The 25068-nt window shown below is 49.0% G+C and overlaps 7 protein-coding genes across 7 annotated transcripts, besides 1 other annotated feature; 4 read left to right on the top strand and 3 right to left on the bottom strand.

Moving 5' to 3' along the window:
- Positions 1-3200: 3200 nt before the first annotated feature.
- Positions 3201-4370, top strand: FPSE_04754 (uncharacterized protein; the record flags this gene model as incomplete). Its single annotated transcript, XM_009257872.1, has 4 exons — positions 3201-3277; positions 3327-3361; positions 3474-3590; positions 4327-4370. The coding sequence occupies 4 exons, from the start codon at positions 3201-3203 to the stop codon at positions 4368-4370; spliced, it is 273 nt and encodes a 90-aa protein (XP_009256147.1).
- Positions 4371-5082: 712 nt separating this feature from the next.
- FPSE_04753 (uncharacterized protein) lies at positions 5083-6054 on the bottom strand (the record flags this gene model as incomplete). Its single annotated transcript, XM_009257871.1, has 3 exons — positions 5083-5195; positions 5269-5935; positions 6019-6054. 3 exons carry the CDS (start codon positions 6052-6054, stop codon positions 5083-5085), a joined length of 816 nt encoding a protein of 271 aa, XP_009256146.1.
- A 929-nt stretch (positions 6055-6983) lies between these two features.
- FPSE_04752 (uncharacterized protein) lies at positions 6984-8138 on the top strand (the record flags this gene model as incomplete). Its single annotated transcript, XM_009257870.1, has 2 exons — positions 6984-7131; positions 7216-8138. 2 exons carry the CDS (start codon positions 6984-6986, stop codon positions 8136-8138), a joined length of 1071 nt encoding a protein of 356 aa, XP_009256145.1.
- A 335-nt stretch (positions 8139-8473) lies between these two features.
- FPSE_04751 (uncharacterized protein) lies at positions 8474-10558 on the bottom strand (the record flags this gene model as incomplete). Its single annotated transcript, XM_009257869.1, has 1 exon — positions 8474-10558. The coding sequence occupies one exon, from the start codon at positions 10556-10558 to the stop codon at positions 8474-8476; it is 2085 nt and encodes a 694-aa protein (XP_009256144.1).
- A 486-nt stretch (positions 10559-11044) lies between these two features.
- Positions 11045-11067: a microsatellite.
- A 4090-nt stretch (positions 11068-15157) lies between these two features.
- Positions 15158-18887, top strand: FPSE_04750 (uncharacterized protein; the record flags this gene model as incomplete). The annotated part of the gene is made up of 3 exons (XM_009257868.1): positions 15158-15366; positions 15453-18556; positions 18613-18887. 3 exons carry the CDS (start codon positions 15158-15160, stop codon positions 18885-18887), a joined length of 3588 nt encoding a protein of 1195 aa, XP_009256143.1.
- A 539-nt stretch (positions 18888-19426) lies between these two features.
- On the bottom strand, positions 19427-22798 carry FPSE_04749 (uncharacterized protein; the record flags this gene model as incomplete). The annotated part of the gene is made up of 5 exons (XM_009257867.1): positions 19427-20715; positions 20767-20859; positions 20920-21489; positions 21540-22160; positions 22219-22798. 5 exons carry the CDS (start codon positions 22796-22798, stop codon positions 19427-19429), a joined length of 3153 nt encoding a protein of 1050 aa, XP_009256142.1.
- Positions 22799-23376: 578 nt separating this feature from the next.
- Positions 23377-24347, top strand: FPSE_04748 (uncharacterized protein; the record flags this gene model as incomplete). The annotated part of the gene is made up of 2 exons (XM_009257866.1): positions 23377-23683; positions 23746-24347. 2 exons carry the CDS (start codon positions 23377-23379, stop codon positions 24345-24347), a joined length of 909 nt encoding a protein of 302 aa, XP_009256141.1.
- Positions 24348-25068: the final 721 nt, after the last annotated feature.

The following is a 25068-nucleotide window of genomic DNA, read 5'->3' on the forward strand; positions in this document are numbered from 1 at the left end:
AGTCGATATGTTGGTAGAGTGAGGGAGTGTTTGATGGCTTTACAAGAGTAAGCTTTCCATTCCTATTCTTTTGTTTAGTACCTGAGCCAGCGGGGATAAGCCAACATCAAAGGAAGACGAGATGAGTGATTGTCTCTACTTATGAACGGGTCTGTGTGCCACCCCTGCTCAACAGATAGACGCTACCAACAGTCTAACTTGGCGTTAGGCAAAGCGCCTCCTCGGGGACACACTCCCCGCCATCAGAGGAGACAAGGTGGAGCGAAGAAGCAAAAGCATCAACCGGGATCATATCCGTACCTGCGGCCATAAAGACAACTTCCTACGGGTTCTACACTGGGTCGGCGCACCGCCCCTACATCGGAGAGTGTCCTGTCAGCACGTGTAGACTGTAGACGCCTACTAGGACGCCCGCCCGCACCGGGACGATCATCCTGTTTTGCCTGGCCGTTATCTGTACACTGCTTTATTGCAATCTCTAGTGGGGTATCTACAGCCATGCATCGTATGAATGATGTATACGAACCAGCCTAGCACATGGTGATGGAACCAGAGTCCTTCGCACGAGTATTCTACCAGATGACATTGCCCCCAGACCAAATTCCCAGCATCGTCCCCCCGTTCGCAAGCAGAAGAGCATAGGTGAAGGATCGAACATGAAAAGGGAAAGAAAAAAGAAACGGGCAAGGTACCCGCCCCGAGGCTCCAAGCAACCCTGTGGAACCCATATCGCGTGGAAGCAAGGGGAGTGAAGGTGGGCGGAGTAGATCATCCCGTAATAATGATAGCAGGTACGTAGACAACTCTGCATCTTAGCGCACAGTATTGATGCCTGTCATCCTCGAAGCAAGTGACTCAAAATAAAGCAAGGCAGATGGTGGGTTGCAAAAGAAAATTAGGGATCGTTGATGAGTGTGACAGAAATAAGTCAACAGTCGATGTACTGCTTGGGTAGGCAAGTATATCTAACGACCTCAGGTGTTTAATTCTCTGTCATTTCGCGAACTATCTGAGAGATTAGCTAACAATCATATCGAAGGGTACAATAGTTGCAGAACCATATCCATTCTGACAGTAACCCATTTGAAGCCGTTGTCATGATCGAGCACTGGGATGTGCCAGACCGAGTTCAAGGCACCCCAGCTCGTCTTGTGACTTAGACTGACCCGGATAGCGTAAGTAGCCGTTCATTTCAGATCGCGTTAAACCGAATTAGCACTGTCCGGGACTAACCCTGCTTGATTACATAGATCCCAGACAGATCTCGCTTGAGGTGGGCGCAAAGGGCATTGGACAAGGGGGTCGCCACTGTGCTGGACCAACCCCGCTACTGCTTTGGGTGCCGCAAGTAGCAGGCTGACAAGCTAGTTTGTAGAAATTTGTTTGCTCGTAATAAGTCAATACAGTGTTGGTTGGTTGTTGAAGCATTAGCGCGTGCGCCTCAACCGTCCCGCTGGGTCAAGCTGGGTGTGTGATTTCTTGATTATTTTTTCTTCCCCAAAAGCCTGCAATGCGAACAGAAAGTCTACCTAGTAGACTGAGCATCATGTATAGACGGAACCGGGCCATATCTCGACATCAACGTGACTGACTACCAGACATACAGTCATGTAGTCTTCTGCACGGACTCTTGACTCAAACGAGTAAGCTGGATTGCGTAAAGTGATAACCGCCACAATTACAACGGGTTCATATAAGGACTATGGGGACAAAACGAGCGTCTGGCCATAGCGGGGGGCAAACAGTATGAGGTCAGGGGCAGCAACGCGAGTTTTGTTTCAGCAGGCCAATCAAAAGACAAGTCGAGTATTGTCCGCGAATGGCATCGGGCATTCTGCAACGTTGACCTCAGCTGCGGTACTGTAGGAACTTGCCTACTTGCCTGCCGTGATAGCACAACAGTGGAAGATTAAGGGATAGAAGAACGCATTGAGACGTCTCGCTTTCAAGCAGCGGTGTACATGGATATGTGCACTTTGGTACATGTGCTAAAGAAAAGAAGAAAGAAAAAAGAAAGTAAAGACGGTCAAATCTGACAGGTATCTTGTGTGGGAGCTCTTGCTCCGCTTTGGTGCAGATAGCTCATCAGCAACAAGCCCAATATTTTGAGCCTCGACAAGTCATTTCTCTTAGCGGGAGATGTGTGACGGCTAGGCCCTGTGTGTCTTGTACTGATGATGACGATGGAGGGTCATATCAAGCCCAGCTTGACTTGGGAAGAGGCGAGCCTTGGTCATCGGACAAGACAGCAGAGATCTTCCGTCTTGAAAGCTCTGGGCAACGGCTTTTGATCTTCTTTCTCTAACAACCTAGGAAGCTCACCGGTCAACATCTTGATCGTGGCGATTTAAGTCTGCGGCGACGATCACAATTCGGCATATAAGCAAGGCAGCGCTGGCGATGCACGATTTTCCAAATGTGTAGTGAAATATCGACTGATGATCTATTTGTTGTGTCAGATATCAAATCTTCAGTATCATAATCGGACACTTGCAGCCGGCACATTCAGATCGATAGCAGCCATTCGAGTCGGACTGAACTCAGTATAGGCGCGCTGGAATAGTGTCTGGGGCGCCGTCATGGTTTCGTGATAACCCTAGGTCTCCTCCGTGGAGCCATGCGGTCGAGCGTCATCGGCTTCTCGCGTTGAGAGCCGGCCGTGGTCAAGGAGAGCTGTGACACCAACAGATGACAGTTTTGCTTTTTGTTATCGTTGCTTTGGCCAACACAGCGAATAGCAGTGCACTCTGGGCAGCCAGCCACACCTTACCAACCCCAATCTGGTCAACGTTGCAGAAAGACATTCATGGCTCCAGGGCGGTGTCGAGCTTCTTCATACTGTACTGCATTGCATGTGGTCGCAGGTTGGAAAGTGAGAGATGACGGGTATATTATCAGCAAGGATGAGGAAATAAGGATCAAGTTTACGAGAATGTCGGTCACAGTTGAGTTGAAGGGAGTTGTTTCAGCTGAAACCTGAGGCATCTTCAGCAACCGCTTGGGTAGAAGCACTTGTGGACCTCGATGGGAAGGAGGTAGGTAGGGAAGGTGACTTCCATTCCATCCAGAGTTGAGCCTCAGGTCAAGCGTGGGAGTGGAAGTGGAAGCCCGGGAATAGGCAGGAACATACCTTCCTTCTGTGTGCGTGCTTGAGTTAAAGAACAAAACCCGCATGCTACCTTCCATTGAAACCCAAACACATGACCCAAGCGCCTGGCGTCTGCGGCGCTTCGCAATCACTTTGTACCACATCCTTTGATTTGAATTGCCTACCTAGGTAGGTAGGTACTACCTTTGGATTTAGGTATTGACTGATGAACTGTCAGGTATCAAGCATCTACTCTGTATTCTTCTACGATATGTAGGTAGGCCGAAAGCTATCGGGCACGATGCAATTCAATCACAAATTCAACCCGAAATGGCAGTAGTTACCTGTGTATTTAATTTCAGTCAAATGACTACCTATTTGCTAGTTTTCTCTCCTTCTTTTCTCCTCAATTTCACCTCTTACACCTCAATCGTATCCACCCAGCCACATTCACGCTACAAGATGGGCCCAAAGGTCACTCCAGTTGAAAGTGATCAGCCTGGTAAGTACAGGACACCAACCAGAGCCTGCAGCAATAATCAGGGCATGCACATTCCCAAACTAAGGTTTCTTTAGATATTCCCATGTTAGTCATGTTGCCTACGGCGCTGTCTTCCGGATCTCGTCCCCGAACCAAGCACTAGCCTCCTTACCTAAGAGATATGGAGACTGGGATAGCTACAACTATTATCGCTTGTTTTCTCCCAAATATGAGCTCCTCCAGCACGCCAACTTCAAGTTGAGCCCCGATCCTCCCAAATCTCATACAGTGCAGTACACGGATGACACGAGCCGTTGGATGTTCTAGCAAACCTCGTTAACGGACGCTTGCTATTTGTTGAAAGACTCTTGTTGGTCGTGTCCGTCAAGACGCTAGCCAACGGTCAGTCATGGGAGAAATATTTCCAACTCAATCGGAGACGAACAATCGTTCAATCGAACGACATTTGCCTATGAAGATAGCCTGGTACTGATAGCCGGGCAAGACGCGTTCTACAGCGCAATTCAACGTCAGGAACATGGCTAGTTCAATCGCCCCAGGAAGCAGGGGTCTGAAGATGTGACATATTCTGTCACTTCTCACTATGGAATTGGCCCGCATCTAGATGGGGATGTCGAATTTTTTCATGCATTCGACGTAAGGGAATGTCCCTCAAAAATCGAGAACGTTGACAGGTCATCTTTCAGCTGACTCGCTGTCTTTCAGCGAAATTAATCGGATATGAAACACGCAATAGTACACAGCAATATCTTTCTTGGTCACTTCCCGTTGGCCAAGTAAATATTTACTGGAGCTTGAGCTTAGACAATGGTCGAAACTAGAGCTGTAGATCAGTGCTTCCTCGGCTGCCGCATAATGCAAGCAAGCACGTTGCAATTCTCTAATGCCAGGAGTCCAATTCATCTGATGAGGCTTTGTATGGATGCAGAGAACACATAGACAATATCTCGGGAATAAACCAACATCTCTTCGCCGGCAGTTCCGTACCCTTGTCATTTGCGTCTGGTTCTATTTCTGGCCCTTGCTCCTGGTGAGGGTGCATTCGGTTGTGATCAACTCTTTGGGATTAGCAGCAGAGTCAAGGGTAGGACACGAGCAGTTTGAGAAGTTTCAGATATGAATTGTAAGTTGCTCGACAATCGATTTATCAGAAATATTTCATCAGGGTCTGGATACGCGTTGGCAGCATTCGAATCCTTCGGAAATACGGATACGCTATGGCTTTGAGTCGGCAATTGGCATTGCTTTGATGAATGTATCGTGGAGCCTCAACCTGAGCGGGTAGTCGGGCTTAGCATCCGCTAGCAATACTCAACACCAACATCATATGCGAAGCACATGGAAATCTCTATAGCTTGGACTCAACGCCGCTTTGTGACATGGACCCGGTCCCAGGGAAAGATTCATCTCCAGAAAACCGCCTGTGTTTTGAGTAAGCACGGTCCAACATTTGGAGGCAAGCAGGTGAAAATAAAAGTCATTATTAGCCAACTCACCAGCCTCGCTCTTCTCCAGAGCTTAGAAAGCTACAGTCGCTGTCCAATTCGCACTGCCACTCCCCAAGCCCGATAGGGATGGCTTCGCTTATGAAGGGTTGGGATTCGACTGTATCGTTGTGTTTGTTAGTTATCTGCCGCCAAGATGCTATCACCTAACAACCACTACAGAACAAACGCACCAGTGCTTGGCACTTGCGTGCCTGTGCCTTGTCGACGGCGGCGGTACGTGCTCAGGCCGCACGTAAAGGCGTGGAAATCTTCTTCTTCGACAGCTTCGGGGACACGCCCTGTGAGGACACGGCCCAAGGCTATGACAACGGCTGCATGGGTGCAGAGCACCACCGCACGTATTCCCTCTGCATCGCAACGCTCAACGATGCCTCGCACGGCCGCTGCAACACGTCCATAGAGGTTCTCGATCGTTTCGCCTTTTCTAGAAGGCTTTATGGCAGATACATAGCTATCATCATAGGCTGGGAATAGCTCTTTGAGTCGCTTATGCGAGGCTGGGATTGGATGATCGAAAGGCGCTGCCCCAAAGAACTCACCTAACCCGTGTTCTGGGCGAATTGTGGTGGTCGCCGAGCGATGTGTCGTTCCTGGTTCCTCTTCTAATTGTTGTTGCTTGAGCTCAACAAATGGCGTTATTGTCTGAAGGCAGCGATAATAAGGACTGGAGTACACGACGTCGATGGGAGGCTCCAAGGTCATGAGATGTTTGCCCATCTCCCTCGCTTGTGATACTCCATAAGACGTCAGAGCAGGGTCTGCGGGAATTCCTGTGGGTGATCGTATGGTGGCCGTGTAGACACCGGTCAAAGGGTCAACACTCCAGCCGGATCGGAACTATACTCAAGGCCGGTCTATCAACACCGGGAAAAGGAGACATATACAACCGAACATTGCTTGAAGGCGGGGTCGGGACTTACTCCGTGACGTGCGACGTAAATGACCTCGAGCGACATATTGACTATATTTATTGGTGAGATTGACCGTCTTGAGATGAATGTGTTATCTAAAGTTCCTGTTCTGGTGTTTGTTGTGAGGGCTCGGTCGGGGAAATGTGCCCGGGACCTCGGTGCTCGGCAGGCCACATGCCTTTCCAAGATACGGCCCCACAGTTCCCCGGAAAGTCGTCAACGGATGGCCGAGATATCGGAGCCGTTCTGTGCCACCACAGTCGAGGTTCTTGGGAGCACAGAGTTCCCCTGAATTATTTTAGTATGACGGGGAAATTTATAATACGCCGCTGATGTCGGAGAGAAGGAGTCCGAATCTTCAACGTTTTGAACTGGGGCGATCGAAATAGCGTCAAACTATTGTTTAGACTAGGCACTTCACCTTGGTCCGGTCCAATCCTGAGCCTGGTGATTATAATCGGCTGAATTCCGATGACGCGGAAATGTATGAAGAAATTACTCGCAGGACAAGAACATCGCACAGTCACGCAAGAAATGTTATTGGCGGGTTCGGTCCGTCGAAACCTCATTTAGTATTGATTTAGCTTCCAGCTAGACAAGGGCTTCAAATGGACTTGACGACAACATTTGCAAATCGTAACAAAATAAGTCATGACCCTTGTCGACTTGGTTATCACCACGCCCGTAGGTACGAAGAACAGAACGCCCTTCTAAGCTTGATTCATCTACCTGGAAGTTCCTTCAAGTCCTCGAGCATCTTCTTCACAAATCCCAAGTGTCAAGATAGACTCTAGGGTAGTATAATCAATGCGGTAGATTAGCGTGAAGATTGTGGAGCGAGTGGCTCACGTCAGCCATAAGCCATTTCAACGACTTACACGAATTTTCATGAGAACCTCATTCTATGCGTTCAAGTTTCTCGAGACTACCTTCCATAAGGATATCTTTCGTCTATAGCAGTAAAATCTGATAAAATGGTTCAAGATCATTCAGGTGCTCCTCGGCGCTCAGCAAATGCGAGTCAAACACCACAAAGTGGCTCATCAGCCAACAAGAAGAAAGTCGCCCGACGTGATCCAGAGAAGAGACGCATGCAGAATCGCTTAGCCCAGCAGAATTATAGTAAGTTATCCGTTTTAGGATAGTAGACTACCCACATCCCTTATAAGCTTGTTATGAGTGGTGGCTGACATGATCCTTCTTCAGGGGAAAAGCAGCGAAAGCGCATACAAGAGCTAGAGCGGCGTGCTGGAGAACATGGCACCGAGGTACAAGGGGAAGCTGACAGGGCCCTTGAGAAAACACAACTGATAGGAGACATTACCACAAGACCTGGTAACGGTATTCCTCTAGACATAGAGACCGTCAACCCTCTTGATCTCTACAACGATCCTGAGACGTCAGCACCACACCAATCAACCACACATGCAGAGACATGGGACTCGGACATCATTTACGAGGACATTGACAAGTGGCTCGTATCAAATCCTACTTGCGATGAGCACACAATGTCGACATTGTTCTTCAACTGCGGCTGTCCCACTCTTCACGTCCCCAACACGTCGGTAGAAGTCCTTCTCCCTGTCATCCCTAACCCATACAAGAACAACCTTCAAATCGACATCATCTGCATAATCTCAGCTATGCTAGAGAACTGCCTCTCACTTGGGATAACGCGCTCTATGTACTGCGCTGACGAGGCTACGTCTCCTTTCTATCGGGATCACGTCGACTCAGATCCCAGTGCGCAAGCTATCGTTGCGTCTGTCCAACGAGTGTCCCGCGGATTGCATTTTGATCTTCGCCCTACACAGACACAGGTCGTTGTCAAGCACCATCCGTTCATTGATACGATCCCGTTCAAAGAGGTCAGGGACAATATCATCAAGTACATGAACCCTATGGATGAGGATGAGTTCTTCCACGACTCGTTGAATCACTTGACATGTTGGGGAGGTGTCAATGGTGCACATACTGGAACACCGTGGGACGCGAGAAGCTGGGAGGCGACGGAAGAGTTCTTGCAGAAGTGGTCAGATATTGTAGGGGGTGAAGAGGGTGAGCTGGCGAGGAATTCTCAGTGGTGGAGATCGCTTCGTGGTGAACGAACAGTGACGGAGATAATGTGATATCAAGATATATGTTTGGAAGGGCACTTTAGATGAATTGGCTTCAAGTCATGTGCAGTGTATTTATATGTCTATACAGATTTGCACAATGTCGAACCAGCAGACCCAATCGATAGGATGTACGAATCTAATGCCATTCTGGCATGTCTGGAAGAAAATGCCCTGATCTACCACAACGCCATCATAAAAAAAGCAACAAAATCAACAAAATCAACCCGTCCCAGATTTAACTCCTGTTCCTTTACCCGAGCCCCATACTCCGAAAGAAATGTGTTTCCAAACATGTTCGTATACCACTCTTCTGCATATTGTGTCATTCATGTCATATCCCAGGCTTACATGACAGTGCATGAGCCTAGGGTGCGTGCCCTCCGGCGTCCGGTAGGACCAAAGCCACCGTCCTCCTCATCGAGATGAAGAGCCTGAGCTTCTCTGGCTCGACGCCTGCGTCTTCGGTGACCTGCACCTGTCATGCCTGCTTCTTCAGTGGCCTGCATGTAATCTGCCCACTTTCTCTCAAGACGGCCGGCGGATGCCAGATCACCCCGCATAACTCGCTTTTGATGCTCATCTACAGTCATCTGGAAGCCGTAGAAACACTTGAGTCCGATCATCTCGGTCGGGTAGCTGACTCGGCCGGGTTGGCCCGAGACAGCCTTAACTTGGGTGTTTCGGAAAAGCACCTCGCGGACACCAGTCCAGGTGACGTTTTGGCAATCATAGACGACCATCTGGAGGCTAATCTTAGGCCGTGTTCCATTTTCCGTTGATCGTTGAGAACGCTTCATGACCATGGCCGCTGCCTCGGCGAGGACGAGATCGCTAACTCGAGTGTTATCGAGGTCGACATTTTGAAGATTTGTGCATGTCTGCATGACTGGAATCATTCCTGTGTCACCCAGGCTTTCACAGTAACTCAGGGAGAGATGTTCTATCGAGGTTGCGCAAGGGGCCTTGGCAAGATGTTCTGATAAGATTGAGTTGGTGAGGTTCTCGAGGTCCTCAAGTTCGAGATGTGTCAGTCTAGGAGTAGATGCTAGAATAGATTCAAGAGCGTCATCGCTCAGTAGCTTGCAGCCAGAAAGCTGCAGACCCTCAAGGTCTGGGACCAAGTGGCCTATCGTCTTGACACCTGCATCTGTGAGTTGAACGCAACGGCTGAGATCCAGATGTCGAAGCTTCCGTGCAGGGACAACTGGTCGATCAGTCAGAATATCGATTTCGGGCTCGACGCCATGCATCATAATCTTGAGAGCTTCATCATTAAGCTCGGCGCATCCACTCAGAACCAACCTCTCCAGGTTGTTTGTCTTGAAGATGGCCTCGGCAGTCGCAACGTTATCGAAACCGCTAACCTCGCCGGCGCGGAGATCCTTTAGTCTTGGGCAAGCCTCAACCACTCCCTTGATACCTCGAGCATCTACCTTGCCACACCACGAAATGTTGAATACTTCAAGTTGAGGGCACGATTCAGCAATGATTTTGCAAGATGTGTTGGAGACGGCGGTCAACCCAGTAAGATTGAGGCTGACGAGCTTTTCGTTGCTTCGCAACAAGCTATGGAGTGTGCTCTTTTGGAAGTTCTGGCAACCTTCCAGTGTCGCATTCATGAGGTTCTTGCATGCCTTGACAATAACCTCGGTGCGCTTATAGTGCTCTACCTGTACGCATCCTCGCAGGTTGAGATCTTTGATGAATGGACCTGCCGCGATGATGATCCTGGCGAGCGACTCGGCAGGAATTTCGCGGTAGAATTCTGAGGCATCGAGGGATGTCCACAACTGACCATCAAAGCAGGTCTTGTAAAAGGCCCTGGAGACTCGAGATGCCTGGACAAGCTCCTTAGGCTGGAAAAAAGAGAAGATGTGGATCTGAAGTTCATTGGGCATCTTTTCCCAGAAGCGGAATGGAGGCTTCTGGATAGGCTTTACACCGGGACGGACTCGAAGCTGAACATCCTGCTTGGACCGAAACTCGGATGGAAGAGGAGCGGTTATGGGTGCAGTAATTGGCGTGACATTTTCGACTCTGCGAATGGCCAATTCGCTGCTTCCAGTAGTTTCAAATGGGAATTCTCCTGAAGATTGAGGACTTGAACCTGATGTGCTAGGCAGGCCAAGAGGTGAAGGCTGTGGGGTTGATGAGCGGGCACTATAGGGAGCCTGGGACTGGGGTGGTCCAGTGGCTGCCAGACTGACACACGAGAGAGTGCTTCTCGTGCCATAAGGGCTTCCGCGACTCCCGACAGATTTGGAGCGGCGCAAGCCACTCAGCGAAGGCGTCGAGGAAATTCGCTGGATTCTTTGAATAAGACGATGTCGATTCTTGCCCTTGACTGGCATGTCCGGTGCTGGCGGAGTGGATACGCCCTCTGGGGCCGGGCTCGGAGCGCCGGAAGACGAGACCTCGTAGACGTTCATGGTAAGAAGTTCGAATTGGATTGGAAGGGTGCTTGAGTATTGCTATCGTCCAAGAGCTTAAGATACAGAATCTCGAGCTGTGATAGTATTCAGGCGAACAGGACAAGATCCTCCTATGGGAATTGTACTGTACTCGTCCGTCGGTCGATGGTGGAGTGTTTCGTTCCTCGGCGGTCGCTAGCAGAGCGGCAGGGGATAAATGCAGGGTCCTGTTCTCAATTCATCGCTAGCGAAGGATGAAAGTCGATGCGAATAGGACTGAGGTCGAACAGATAGGGAAAAAGAATCAAGACAAAACAAGAGCGGACAGAGGAAAGGAAGCAAAGATAAAAAAGAAACCTCGTCCAAAAAAGTCGCTTAGAAGAGAAAAAGGTCCAATGTTAAGGTTGCCCACTCGTTTTTTCTAGAGGAGGGAAACCGAGGAGATCAGCAGACGATGGGGGTGGTGGGGGTGGTCAGCGGGGCCGTTTCGCCGTACAGTAGTAGGTACAGTACAGTACAGTACAGTATCTAACTCGTGTAGGGGCTAAACGAAGAGGGAATGTTCCAATAGATGGATGGGATTGTACAGTAGGCGCAGTATCAGAATTTTAGTTATCGTTGGAGAAGAGGGCACATGCCCATGAACAAGTGAACATGACCTTGGATGATCACCAGAGAAAAGTAGAAGAAGAGAAACAACAGAACAGACGAGTGGAAAGTCACCGAATATGAGGGAAAAAAGTATGCGGCTTTTTGTTTGCTACTAGACACTCACTCTAGAACATAATCCAACAATCCAAATCCAATAGTAACAACCCAAGACTGTCTAGATCCCTCAGAGTTTCGAGTACCTTACGGTTGAGAACCTAGAAGAACCCTTGTGTAGTCTAGGTGGTTCCCGACTTCTGGGCCGGGGGGCTATCACTAGTCCCCCACTATTTTTTCTTATCGTGCGGGCTACGAGGGGGATCGGCCTTACGCGGCTGTTTTTTGGCGGCCCAGATGGCGAATCGTTTGTATCCGCACGATAGCTCGTTATGTAGCGCTTCGGCGAATCCTTGCTGGAATGAGACTTACAACTGCATCGCGGGATACACGAGGCGAGAAGGAGTGGGAGAAAGCCAAACCCACTTCTCCTCAATACAAGTGGACAAGCCTAGCCTCAGCTCAGCCCAGAGCCTGAGTCTCAAGAATCCAACGGGACGGTTATCCGGAAGCCAATCACTGGCACAGCTTCACCCAGATGTTCCCGTCTGCCCCCGACTTTCTCTGTCTTTCTCTCTTGCGATGTAAGCCCTTGGACCTCTGATTCTTCCCTTTCCGACCCGGCCTTTCTTCAGGGGCTTTTGAAGGGTCCTCTTGGTGTGCAGCTCTCCCCCACCCATTCATGCATCTTACCCGACCCATCCCAAACCCGGGGAGGAGGTCCATGTCAGTTTCTCGTGTTCGCGTGGCACTACTTTTTACCTCTCACTTTTATGCTGTTTTACCAACTATGAATAGAACATGGGACCCTTTGACTGTTTCGACGAGACATTGGAGTGTTGCTTTCTTTTTTGAATGACTGCCGACAGAACTTGGTCAAATCAACCGAGGCATGCAGCGACCATCATTACTGTAAATGGTTACCAGCCGTTGCTTCAGCCAGATGGCACCACAAACCCAGGGACCTTGCCTCTGGCTACTGCACGTCGAGCTGTATCAGACTCTGGCACGATACAAATCCGTCCCTGACTCAAGGGTCCATGGCTTGAGGCTGGGCCAACCATGGGGAACAGCTTTCTCCGCATCCATGTCATGTTCAGTACATGGATACCTACTGTGCTGCAAGTTGATTTAACCAAGTTCTGGAAGGCGGTCAGAACGCCTTCTGGCCTCTGAGGGGAATACATAACTATTCGTGGAACTCAACAAATCAAAAGCACCACTTGACAGTAATATTAGCCTGTTGTTTCCTGTCATGTATTGCTTGGAGGATTACTATTTTACATTAGTACCAATGTTGGCTCAACGCCTTTCGTCTTGGTTCCTTCCTTATTCAGTCTCGACTGAATTTAAGCCTGGGGAAGACCCCACTAGAATGGAAGGATGGAAGAATGCCCCTCATCTTCCAAGACTTCAGAGCATTTGACCCCGCGTTCTCTGTTCACCCGCGCGATAACAGCCCGATTCCTTATCGTAGAGGCTGATTTGGAGATTCTAGAGTGAGGCATCTTTCATCCTTTAACTCAAGACATATTATAGCAATCATTCCTAAAAGTTGTATAGTACTAAGGTGACTTGAACTGCCCATGCGTATCATTGTAGGACTGGCAACGCGCTATCAAGATCACCAGGCATCATTCTATAGGTTGACATTTATCTTCTGCCGGCACCCTTTTGATCATCTGCCGCCCGATAGAGTGAGTGTAGATTAAGTACGAGGGCGATCACCACATTGTCACTCGCTGTCTTTCAGGAATTATGCATCCAGTAGAAAGTTAAACACCCATTCGAGCACTCCCGAGTCGCGTGGTCACTTATTCCACTGGACCCTGTTTCGTTGAGACATGACAGGAGGCCTGACCTATTGGGGTAGCATCTGACTCGGTCACGCTTGGATTTGTAGATATGGATAATGGTCAGGCTTCTACCAGCGGTCAAAACTTAAGAAAAGAATTGCCTTGTCTCAATCTGACCACACTTTCTACTTATTGCAGGTAGTGACTTTGATGAGCTTATGGCCATCACTATATATCGTTCTGCATTGTGGTAGTGTGCCAGGGTAGCGAGAAAATACAGACAGACAGTTTGGAACCAAAGCAAGCCCTTCAACTACTAAAAACCTAGTATCCATTCACAGATTGTTCAAACACCAACTCACGCTTTCTCCCTTATCTAATCACCTTTCCCGATCGCGGAGACCTTGAAGACCCCAACTCACCACAAGAGGCTCACAGACGTCTTGGCAATCTACTAAAATATGTACGCAACGACATAATCATTGGTAGGAAATATCTCGCAGGTCGTTGGACTATTTCCTCCAAGAATCACTGCACGTGGGTGCCAAGATACAAAGAAGCACATCCTCCTTCATGATCTCCTCAACAATCGAACTGTCAACTGGCTTTGTGACTTTTGTCCTTCTTTCTAGCGCAGCGCTGTTTTAAACAGTGTGGAGTTCCCAGGTTGTGAGGCATAACGCTGGTTATATACCAAGACCTACCTACGTCAGATATGCTATGCTACACACATTGGATTTTAAGTTTTTGATTGCATGGAATCTAAGTTTCGAGTTACCTCAGGTAACAAGGGGCAAAGTCTTGGTTCTAAAAAAACGGACAGCTTCTTTGATTCACATGCTTCACATTTGGTTCTATTCTTGGGTGAGGGTTATTATATGCATGTGTTTGTTTGGCTTTTACATATATCGCTTTTCTCATTGGCTTTTCGCGAATCTTCAATTCTATATAATGGCTCTCTGATGATTTAGATGAGGGATATTGAGTTACAGGCAGAGTTTCGTTCGGTCTGTTTCTAGGAAATTAATTGTCGCATGCAAAAGTAATTATTGCAAGACAATACTGCATTGATGTTGCAAGTCTCACTTGATTTGTTTGAATACGAATACCTATCAACTGAGGCACAACAAGGAAAGGAAGGGAAAAAACATAACCTGTCGTTGAGTTAACAAGATCTCATCTGACATCGGGTTGTGCGGAAGCAAAAAAACCACTGCGTCATTTGCCTTGTTAGACCAGGTTCATCAATGATGGGTGCAAGCTGGCTTACAACGGTTCCATGGGCTTAACGTGCTACCCAAACCCCATAGGCGTGATGGATTGCACTTGTAACCCTTGGGCCTGTATTTGGGGGTCCTCTAAGGTTAGGAAAGTATGTACTACAGGCAGTGGCTACGATTCAATTTGAACCAATCAGGTTATCTAACAAGTTCACAAGCCTTGAAAGCAGCCTATGATAACAACTCAAAATCACCATCCATCATTTGGGTGCGTTCAACATCTGTCCATTAGTACTTGATGAACCTTCTTGACAATCTAAGTTCACGTACGAATATTTATCTCTCGTTGCAAATGTATCCAACAACATTTTCTGCATATAAACAGATTCGGCTCCTATAACGAACCTGCATTTCCCTCTCACATCCACACCCCTTGATATCTCACACGACTCATAGCGACTGTTTCCTTTGTGATTCAGGTCACAAGCCAAGACACAGCCCTGCAAATACGCCCCCATCCTCGACAATCTCAACCGTCACCCTTCGACTTTCAACCCTCGAATATCGATAACACGACGTTTCTGCACTCACAACTTGTTCAAACACCCACTCTTTTTTGAATAAACACACGATACAAGGCCTTCTTTCGCGGCGACGGCTGGTCTCAATTTAAATCGAACTCTGGGCAATCGAGCCAACCGAGATTTCCTGCTCGACCCCGCCATCTTCAGAGCAGGCCTCTTGCAGCCCTTCCCTCACGACTTAACCCGTGGTTTCGGCCTTCCCTTGGCCGACTCCAACTATGATACAGATGCATGGCGGAAACAATGATCATGGTATTACTCACTCCCGACCTGGCACTGCTCTCGGCTTCCTTTTGCCGTTAGCTAACCACAATGTTTAATCTAGGAGCCGAAAACCACACGGGAGAAGATCAACGCGGACGCGAGAAGTTTCCAATGGCGCTCTCTCTGCCAAAGAACCGTAGCACGGGGAATTTGGCAGCCGCTCGAAACTCATCGACCCAAGATAGAAGCAGAGCACGAATGTCTCTGGATGCATCCGCAGCAGCGGCAGCAGCCGCTGACCTTGAAGCTATCGCCAGGTATGCCGAACGGGATCATGCGTCACCCAGCCCCGAAGTGGCGCCCAACCTCTGCTGGCGACTGCTGACCACCATATTATTTACAGGTCTCCCATCTTGACCGATCACGAGCATGGCCTAGGTCTCTCCGGCCTTCGACGAATTAGACAACAACGCCCGCCATCGAGAAATCCAACACTGCCAGGATCTCGAGCCTCTTCACGAAGCCCATCTGTTGCCGCACTTTCTCGGTCCACCTCAATGAGTGCCATGGCCGCCAGCGTAGGCAGCTTATCACTAACAGGCGGCCCTGCAACTCCAAGTTTCGCTGACGACCTCTCTCGCTTTCCGTCCGAATCTCTTCATTCTTTCTCATTCGCCAATCAATCCGAAGACTTCCTACACAACAGACAAAATGTTCTCAAGCGATCCATTGAGTTCATGAAAGATCATATGGGACTTCCCATGAGCTCGTCGCAGGCTGCTCTTGCAAGTGCTCAGGCAAGGGTGAGCGGGGATGTAGACACTCAAAATATGCTTGACCTGCTAGCCCAGGCACAACTCATCAGAGCCGGAAACTTGCCAAACCCCGACGAGTCCTATACACCAGCACCTCTGACCGGCCCCGCCGAGGTTTCCCAGGAAAACGTCTTTGATAAAAACTTCAATCCCCGAACATCCAGTACAGATTTAACAAGCCCCCACCACACGTCGCCCCCTCCTCGAAGGTCGAGGGTTGAAACAACAAGAAGATCTAATAATCTTGAACCAGTGGCCCACGGAACTGGCCGGGAATCAGATCAACCACCGACAGCAAAAAATGAGAGCCAAAGTGCGAGCAGGAAGTCGGCGCCCGCCCGACCGAAGCTGACGTTGAAGCGAACCATGACTGATATTACGGCTGTGTCAGCTCAAGATAAGTTGATAGACACAGTGTCCCAGCCATTCTTGACAGGACAGCCCATCTATCAAGAACCACTAAGCTCTGCGTCTTTGACGCAACTTCCCAGTGCCACAACAGCCAATTTCCCCACTCAGCTAGGCTCTTCTGTGCATGGTCACACGAATCGATGGGTACCCGCTGCCCAGGCGATTTTCACAACAGAAGTAAAGCCTCCATGGACCATCATAGCAGCCAACGATCTTGCCTGTTTAGTGTTTGGCGTGACCAAGGCAGAGGTACGCAAGATGGGCATCTTGGAGGTTGTCCAGGAGGAGAGAAGATCATGGTTGGAGCGAAAACTTTTGAACCAGCCAGACGAATACAGTGAAGGCCAGACACCTTCTGGCCAAGTTACGCCTGCTGCTTCAGCAGCTTCGGCATTGCTTAATGGTAGATCTGGGATAACAGCCCAACTCCTAAGCAAGCCCAATTCAAGGACCCAGCCACGCAGCTACACGCAAAGACGTGCACAAACGGTTCATAGCGGCGACCCCAACCCCCCCAAAGTTGGAGGCGGCGGTCACGGTCATAACCAAACCAACTCATCCAGAGGTGTATTACTATGTGGCGACGTTGTTCCAATTCAAAAGCGCAACGGTGCCACTGGCTCTGCGAGTCTTTGGGTAAAGGAAAAGAAGGTTGGCCTAATCTGGGTCCTGGAAGAAATTCACGAAGATGTTGCTTATATCACATTGGACGAAGAAGGAATTGTTCAACAAGTATCGGGATCCACGGCTCCTATTTGGGGATTCGAGTCAATTTCCTCTGGATTTGACATAGCAAGACTAATCCCACGTATACCTCGGCAAGGTATAGACCCCAACACCGGAGAGATTGATTTTGCCCAAGCCACGAGACGAAGATATTTCACATGTCCTCACTCGCCTCATGTCAACATTCCTTGTACTATCGAGCAAACTCGTGGCAAGCTAGAGCTTCGAGTGTCGACGTTTCCTCATATGGCTGGAATCATTGTGGTTGAGCCTGAGTCTCTCAAAGTTCGGAGCTCCAACTCGGCCTTCTGTGGTGCACTCTTCGGATTTGAAAGGGCAGATGGAATGTCGATCAATGCCCTGATCCCAGAATTTGACAGCATTCTCGAATCTCTGATAGAGGAGGACGGTATCCAGCTCCTCGATGGTATGGTAGTCCCTGAGCACCGTTTCAGAAAGGCATCGGCGTTCCTTGCTCTGAAAGAGAACAGACCCGATGCTGCGTCAGCTTTCCTCCATCCGGCGGGGTTGAGCGCGAAGCATCGTGACGGGTCCGATCTCAAGGTTGACGTTCAGATGCGCGTAGTCAAGAGTGAAAAGAAGACCCTTGTGGTGAACGAGACTGTCGCTGAAGGCAGCGACGAGGAAAATGCCATTGGGGGTGATGATGCAACATTCGAAGTGACCCATTCAGAAATAGTGTATGCTTTGTGGGTTACATACTCACGCCATCTTCATGGCACCCAGCCTCATCTCGCCATCGAAACTCCTACTCGGTCTGGTGCCCTTACACCTCTCCACCAACCATCGCCGGGCCAGACTCCGGCCCATACACCTTTGGAGATTCCCTCGGATGATGAGACGCCCCGAAAGAACGTGATGAATGCTGCAAGCTCACTATCCAAGCATTTGAAAGATGCTGCCATTCATGCTGCTGCTAAGATTACAGGGCAGCAAACAAAGCCCAAGCCTGAAGAGGCGCCACCAGTTCCAAAGGTTGTTGAGCCCCCACATAAGAAAACCATCAACGACTACACGATACTTGAGGAAATGGGCCAAGGTGCGTACGGTCAAGTGAAACTAGCCCGGCATAAGGAGTCGGGCAAGAAGATCGTGCTCAAGTACGTCACCAAGCGCCGTATTCTCGTGGACACATGGACTAGGGACAGGAAGTTGGGTACTGTTCCTCTGGAAGTTCATGTTCTGGAGTATCTTCGCAGGCCTGAGCTACGGCACCCCAACATCGTTGAAATGCAGGGTTTCTTTGAAGATGACGTTAACTACTACATCGAGATGGTTCCCCATGGACTACCTGGCATGGATCTGTTTGATTACATCGAACTGAGGACCAACATGGATGAGGGTGAGTGTCGCAGCATCTTTGTCCAAGTCGCAAATGCTATCCACCACCTGCACACCGAAGCAAAGGTGGTACATCGTGATATCAAGGACGAGAACGTGATCCTAGACGGAGAAGGCAACATCAAGCTCATTGATTTCGGAAGTGCGGCATACATCAAGAGTGGTCCTTTTGATGTTTTCGTTGGGACAATCGGTATGGTTATGATGTTCGGACTTGTGATGTTAAACAATATGCTGACTTCCAAATAGATTATGCCGCTCCTGAAGTTCTCGCTGGCAAGCCTTATCGAGGCATGGAGCAAGATGTCTGGGCTTTGGGTATCCTCCTCTACACAATCATCTACAAGGAGAACCCTTTCTACAGCATCGACGAAATCATGGATCGTGACCTTCGAATACCATATGTTCTTAGCGAAGAGAGCATCGACCTCATCCGCTGCATGTTGGATCGAGATGTTGCCAAGCGTTACAACATTAACCAGGTGCTAGAGCACCCTTGGTGCCAGGCTGCGAACGACGAATGAGTTCTCAACTTGACACATTTTCAAAACATAATAGGTGTCCACGAGCAAGACACTTTGACATTCTGCTTAAAGATTCACTTTGATCACAATACCCCCTTTTGGACTCACGAGACCTCATTACTTTTTTTCCTTTTTGCCTTATACGCGTTAGATGATTGGTGTGGAGCAACCTCAATGGGGATAGAGGAGAACGCACGATACTTGCTCAAAACACGAAGTGGAACGCCGGAAAGGCTAGGATGAACTTTTTTCTTTTTACGAATTACTTCAGAGCGGGGGATACAAGGACCGCATTCTCAAAGAGCGTGAAGTATGGATGGGTTGGGCACATTGGCGGGAGTTGGATTTGGGTTGCTGATTTTGGTGAGATTGCAATAGAGCGAAGAATGCAGGATATAAAGCATCCTCATCTCCAGGAGCAATTTAAGATAGACGTGATTATCAATATTCAAAATGTATATATGCCTTCTCGAGTGTCTCAAAATAAAACGCCCGTCCTCACACTGGGAGTAGATCCTAGCAGTACCCAATCACTATCTTCAACGGTAACTCAACTCAGGGTTTGCTCTGAAGTTGCAGCGGCATCGACACTCTGGCACCGGACACTCAACGTGTCTAGCGAACCACTGCCGGGCATGATCAAGATGTAAAACATGTTCACAGCGGAGGCAGAATGTTGGGAACTGGCCGGCCATTTTTGCTTCACTCTTCTCCTCCGGCTTGTCAGATCGTGGCACGCCGACAATCTCAAGACAGACTACACATCGTGGAAGGTGTCGGCCACAGTTTGTGCAGCTCACGCCTGCGTTGATACTCGTCGCGAGGAGCGGGTTACGAGACTCGAGAGCTGATGATGCTTGTGGAGCGGAACCACCTCCAAGATGCGGCGGGTGGCTGGCGTTGTTCGCTAGGGATGTCTCGGCATCGCAGAAAACGCAGCGGAGGGCGATTTGGCGAAAGGGCGGTTTGAGTTTAGGGATTCCATCGCGCTTGGAACGTTTCGTAGACTCCACGTCGAACTTCGTGCGCTGGAAGAAGAGTTTGTGACGCTGTAGATGAGCACGGTATGCATTGCGCCAGGCTCGGCAGCGAATATCATCGATGTACCGAGGCGCACAGATTGAAAGTACCAATGTTGCTGTTTGAACATCGTGGAACTTTTGGATGTAGCGAGCAAAGATATCGACCATGGGTTCTGTGATACCTGTGAGAACAACACCTTCTATGTCACCGTCTGCTATTGCCAGATCAACTTGCTCGTTGAGCCACTTGGTAAGATGGTCATCGTCAAAGTTGCGTATCGCGATACACACACGATCTAACAAGGGAAGAGAAAGCTGGCTAGCTATCGCCGTCCAATCACCCGTAGCGATGAGTGATGAGATGGCTCGCAAATATGGATCAGTCTTTGAGGCAACTGCTTCGTCAAAATCGAGCTTTTCCTTGGCGGGTGTGTTGCTATCATCGCCCATGAGCTGCAGTGCCAATGATACGAAGAGCAGTTCCGGATGTGCAGTGCTAGCCTTTTTGAGGATCTGAATAGCTTCCTTGCGATCTCCTGCGAATAACGCTCGAGCAGCAGCCATAGTGTGGATAGTGGTCGGATACTCAGGATCTGCCTTGCGGTTACGGCCTTTGGGATCATGTTTTTCTGAATCGCCCCAACCGCACACACTGAGACAGAGTTGGCGATGGGCGGGCCACTTGGTCGTTACTGCATCGAATTTGGGAAGATGCTTCTTCTTGCAAAAACTCATAATGCTTCGTTCCCACGTTGAACGGTCAGGGGGTGCTGTACCAGGGGGCAGACGAGTAGAAGGATCACGTCCTATCTTGTTATTAACTGTCGATCTTAGAGCAAAAAAAAAGCAGCACTTACCAAGATTGTTAGTCCATATTGAATGAACTCCTAAGTAGCTCATATCAATATTTGAAAGGATCATTCCACCATCATCGGCAAAGTCCTCAGCAGCTGATGATATGTAAGCATATTGCAAAAGCAGTATCGCTCCAAGCCACTAATTTTACTTACTTGCAACCCAATCCCATATGTACTTGACCCAAGGGTCATCTGCTACAATATCCCTATTTGCTACCGCGTCAAAGAGATATTTCTCTTTGGCACGTAACAACATTGCGTGATCAAGTACACTTTGTGCTTCTCTTGGCAACCCTTCAGCCTCAGCAAGTGAAGTCAATAAGGCATCGTGCATTTCTCGACATGAGCCTAAGCTGTCTGAAGCCAGAGACAACTCACTTGTCTCGCTTTGCACGATCTTTGTATCACCAGCACGTGGCTTGATTCCCTTGGGCGCCTGAAACTCGTCTCTGACAAAGGCACGCAAGGCTCTGATTTTGGGAGCCACATCAGATGCTTTATGGAATGCTTCAGGCAATGGCCTCGACGTTGCTCCGATATCTTCTATGACAACCGAAGACATACTATTTGCCTTCAGTGCAGCACCTGTGTCAGCCCGGATGCTTGCGCTATCAGACCCGAAAAGAGGCACATCTGATAGTGCTTCTTCGATTAGCAGGGGACCCAGAATATCAGGAGCCTGTGAAGGCTCAAATTGCATTATATCATGGTATGGTCCCCCCTCTAGGTATGGTTAGATCTGATAAGTTTGTCGGAAAATCTGCTCAACTTACCTTCAAGTCCACGGTGTGGCGACTTCCATGGCACAAGCTTGAAGACATGATCTGAGGTCTGAGATGGCTGTTCCAGGATGTCAAAGTTTCCGTTGGCTCGTAAAACAAGAAGTCGTGGACGTAGCACCGGTGAGCTCAACGTCACCCAGTCAAAAGCAACAATGCGGTCATTCTTTCTCGACGTTTCAACATAGGAGACGTCCATCTCGTACGACTTTTGGACTTGAAGAAGCTCCGGGTTACTGGAACCGGAAGACGGGACTTCTTTGTTGGTGTTCAGAACCTTGAGCTGACCAGTACGGGATAGCACGGCAAGCAATCCGCGATGGTCGCGACAGTAACGAAGAGAGCGGACAAGAGAGTACTTTCCTTCTGCCAAGAAAGGGTCAGAATCGGTCTCTATCACTTGATCGAGACGCAATGCTCCACCCCAAGGAATTTCGTCCTCTTCTATAGCCTGCATGTACGTGGGAGAAGCCACGGGCCGTGATGTGGCCCGCCTATCCCATATCATCACACCAGGATGGTCAAGGGCAGATGAAGCAAAGTAGTTTTGGTCGGCGTAGTCGATTGTGAGGTTGTTGTTACATTTAGTCTGGAAAGTCACAATGCTTCCAGGATCTAGCCAGAATTATCAAGGTCAGTTCGCACAAAACCGCCAGTTCGTCCCTATGCTTACCGCGAAGATCGTGTATTCGGAGGCCTTGCGCCTTGATGCCGACAACGAGAGTTTGAGGGCTATCCTCGAAGAATTTGATACTCGACACAGAGACACTAGGTTCTAGGCGAGTCTTTGGGTCTGCGATATTGCTTGCATCTGGAGGGAATCCTTTCGTGTTTTTGTCTATTGAAGACAGTCGACTGACATCCCAGATGTGAAGACATTGGTCCATTCGGACTCTGTCAAGACCGACAGCCAGTAGTCCAGTAGTGTTAAATGCTACAGCCTGGCAAGTTCGGGACATCTTGAGGCCCAGCTCAACGTATGCATTGGAGCCATCGTCAATCTTGAGCAAGTTTACAATGCCACTTCCAGTTCCCACAGCAAGAAGGCCAGGGTTCGTCGGTGACCAGTCGTAAGTCGTGAGAGGAGGGAAATCATCATGCCGAGAGAGTTTTTGGTAATCAAAACGCCCTGCTCTTGCGTGACCAGTCGGCTCGTAAACCTGAACTACGCGATGCTGAAGGTTGATATGAATGAAGTTGTCATAAGAAGGGTTAGATGACCACTTGACGAGTCCTGGCTCGGGGCGATCCATGGCGCCGCAGGGTTAGCTCAGGGATACGCAATTCATGCAAGAAGCTAAACAGCATCCAATTCTTCAATTATAGAGAACAAGCATTCGAGGCGACTCAAGATCTTGGGTGGGCGGATAGTTGAAATAAGAGCTATTAAATCAAGGAATATAGTTCCGTGACTTGATTTTGAAATAGCTTAACAGCAAGCGACAGTTAGCAAGTATCTCTGGAGCTTCGTTTATAATGGATTGATGTGATCTGGTGCCATTGATAATGAGGGAAGAGGGCCGCTGGATTGTAAGTAAAGTAAATATTGCAGGTGTTGAGCTTAGATGGATCGATCTTCCGCTTCCAGGAACAGACACAGACCTTCCCCACACAGATTAACGCTAGTCCCAATCTGTAAGCACGCGATAAGATAAGGTACCATCACTTGCATCAAAGTCCCCGCCAGTAAAAAAAAAGTTGAACCATTTTCTAAGTCGATCTCGTTAAATACATCCAGCCTTTTTTCCTACGCTTTCTTTTCTCCTCGGCTCAGTTGCGCATACCAGTTCACTCTCCCACTGTAACAGCAAAGATACCTGGTCGCTTTATCATGGCACAAAAGAGAGAGCATTCCGAGGTTGGCTCACCAGAGCCTCGAGACTCGGGATCATTCAATGGCGCCAAGAAGCGCAAGCAAAGCAAGTCGAAGCATCGACCGAACGAAGGGACTTCAACATGGGCCAAGAAGCGAACGCGCACCATCGAGCGACTCCTCAACCGAAATCAAGAACTGCCTGCCAACGTCCGCAACGATCTCGAACGAGAGCTGGGCGCGCTCAAGTCTACAGTCTCGGACAAGAGCTTCCAAAGGCTACGAAGTGCCATGATCTCGAAATACCACATGGTTCGCTTTTTTGGTGCGATCTTATCCAATTCCGTGTCGCGTGTGAACAGAACCACTAACTTACTGCGTGATTAGAGCGAAAGAAGGCATCCAGATTAGCAAAGCAATTGCGCAAGAAAATTGACGAGACCGAATCGACAGAAACAGACGAGCTTGAGAGCTTGAAGCGTGACTTGCATATTGCGGAAGTGGACGAGGCATACACTCAGCACTTTCCTCACGCCGAACCCTACATCAGCCTCTACACCAGTGCCAAATCGGAGAAGGAGGACGAGGATAAAGACGACGACGACAAGCTTGACTACACACCTCTCAAGCACAGGGGTCTGCTGCATACAGAGAGGCCGCCGATGTGGTCGGAAATCGAGCAAGCAATGAAGGGTGGCCATCACGCGCTGCGAACCATAAGAGAAAAGCGACCCGAAATCACAGAAGGAGCCAAACCAGAGCGCAACCAGAACAAGTCCAAGGCGGCAACGGGCAAAGACAAGACCGTGCTGGCTTCCAAGGCGCAGCCCAACCCCGAAACCAACCCCACACCTTACACCAAGGGCAAGGGCAAGTCAGGGGCTGCTCCCAAGAATCGCAGGGAGCGCCGACTTGCAGAACGCCAGGGCGCTCAGCCTGTTGTTAAGAATGACGATGATGATAGTGACGATGGTGGTTTCTTTGAATAGGATTAATGACTTGCGGGGTTGTGAGAGAAGAAAAGCCGAGCCGATTGCAGGGGGGCATGGGAGGAGTTTTTACATATTGCGTTCACAGTTGTTGATAGATACCCTGTGAGACCGATGGGGTCGACCATATGTTGCGCCTGTCTATAACCAACACATTTATAGCGTTGTCAATTTCTCAGCCTGGTTTCGTACCGTGACGCCAAAGTCTAACAATCATGTGAGATGTCCAGACTGGGTATCTGTAGCATTTTTGGTCCTGGAGAGTTTCTAGACCTCTAAAGTCTTCGTCTATTAATACAGTTAGCTTTTGGATAGGTAAATAACCCATATCGAGATAACTATAAAGCGTCAACAGAGTTGCATAAGGTTGCGATGGTAGTGCAACTCTCCTTGTGCCTGCCAGTCGGCCTAGCTCCACCAAAGCTGACCATTAAATGCAGACCCCTCACAGCCACTATCACAGCCAACTTGTCAAGCTGCAATACACTTGCAGCCCTGTTTATTGTTCGCATTGTTCTTTTTCCTTCGGCAAGACAAGACTGACAAAGGCCGGCCAATTTAACTTGGTTCTCAAGTGGGGCCTGCCTTTTTTATTCTTGTCGAATTTTTATAATTCGCCATTGCGATCAAATACTTAAACCCAGGAGATTTTAAAGTTAGACCTGAGAAAGAGGCCTCGTCTGTGATTCATGATACCTACGCAACTATAAATTATACACAG

This window comes from Fusarium pseudograminearum, chromosome 4 (assembly GCF_000303195.2).
Source record: "Fusarium pseudograminearum CS3096 chromosome 4, whole genome shotgun sequence".
NCBI lineage: Eukaryota > Fungi > Ascomycota > Sordariomycetes > Hypocreales > Nectriaceae > Fusarium > Fusarium pseudograminearum.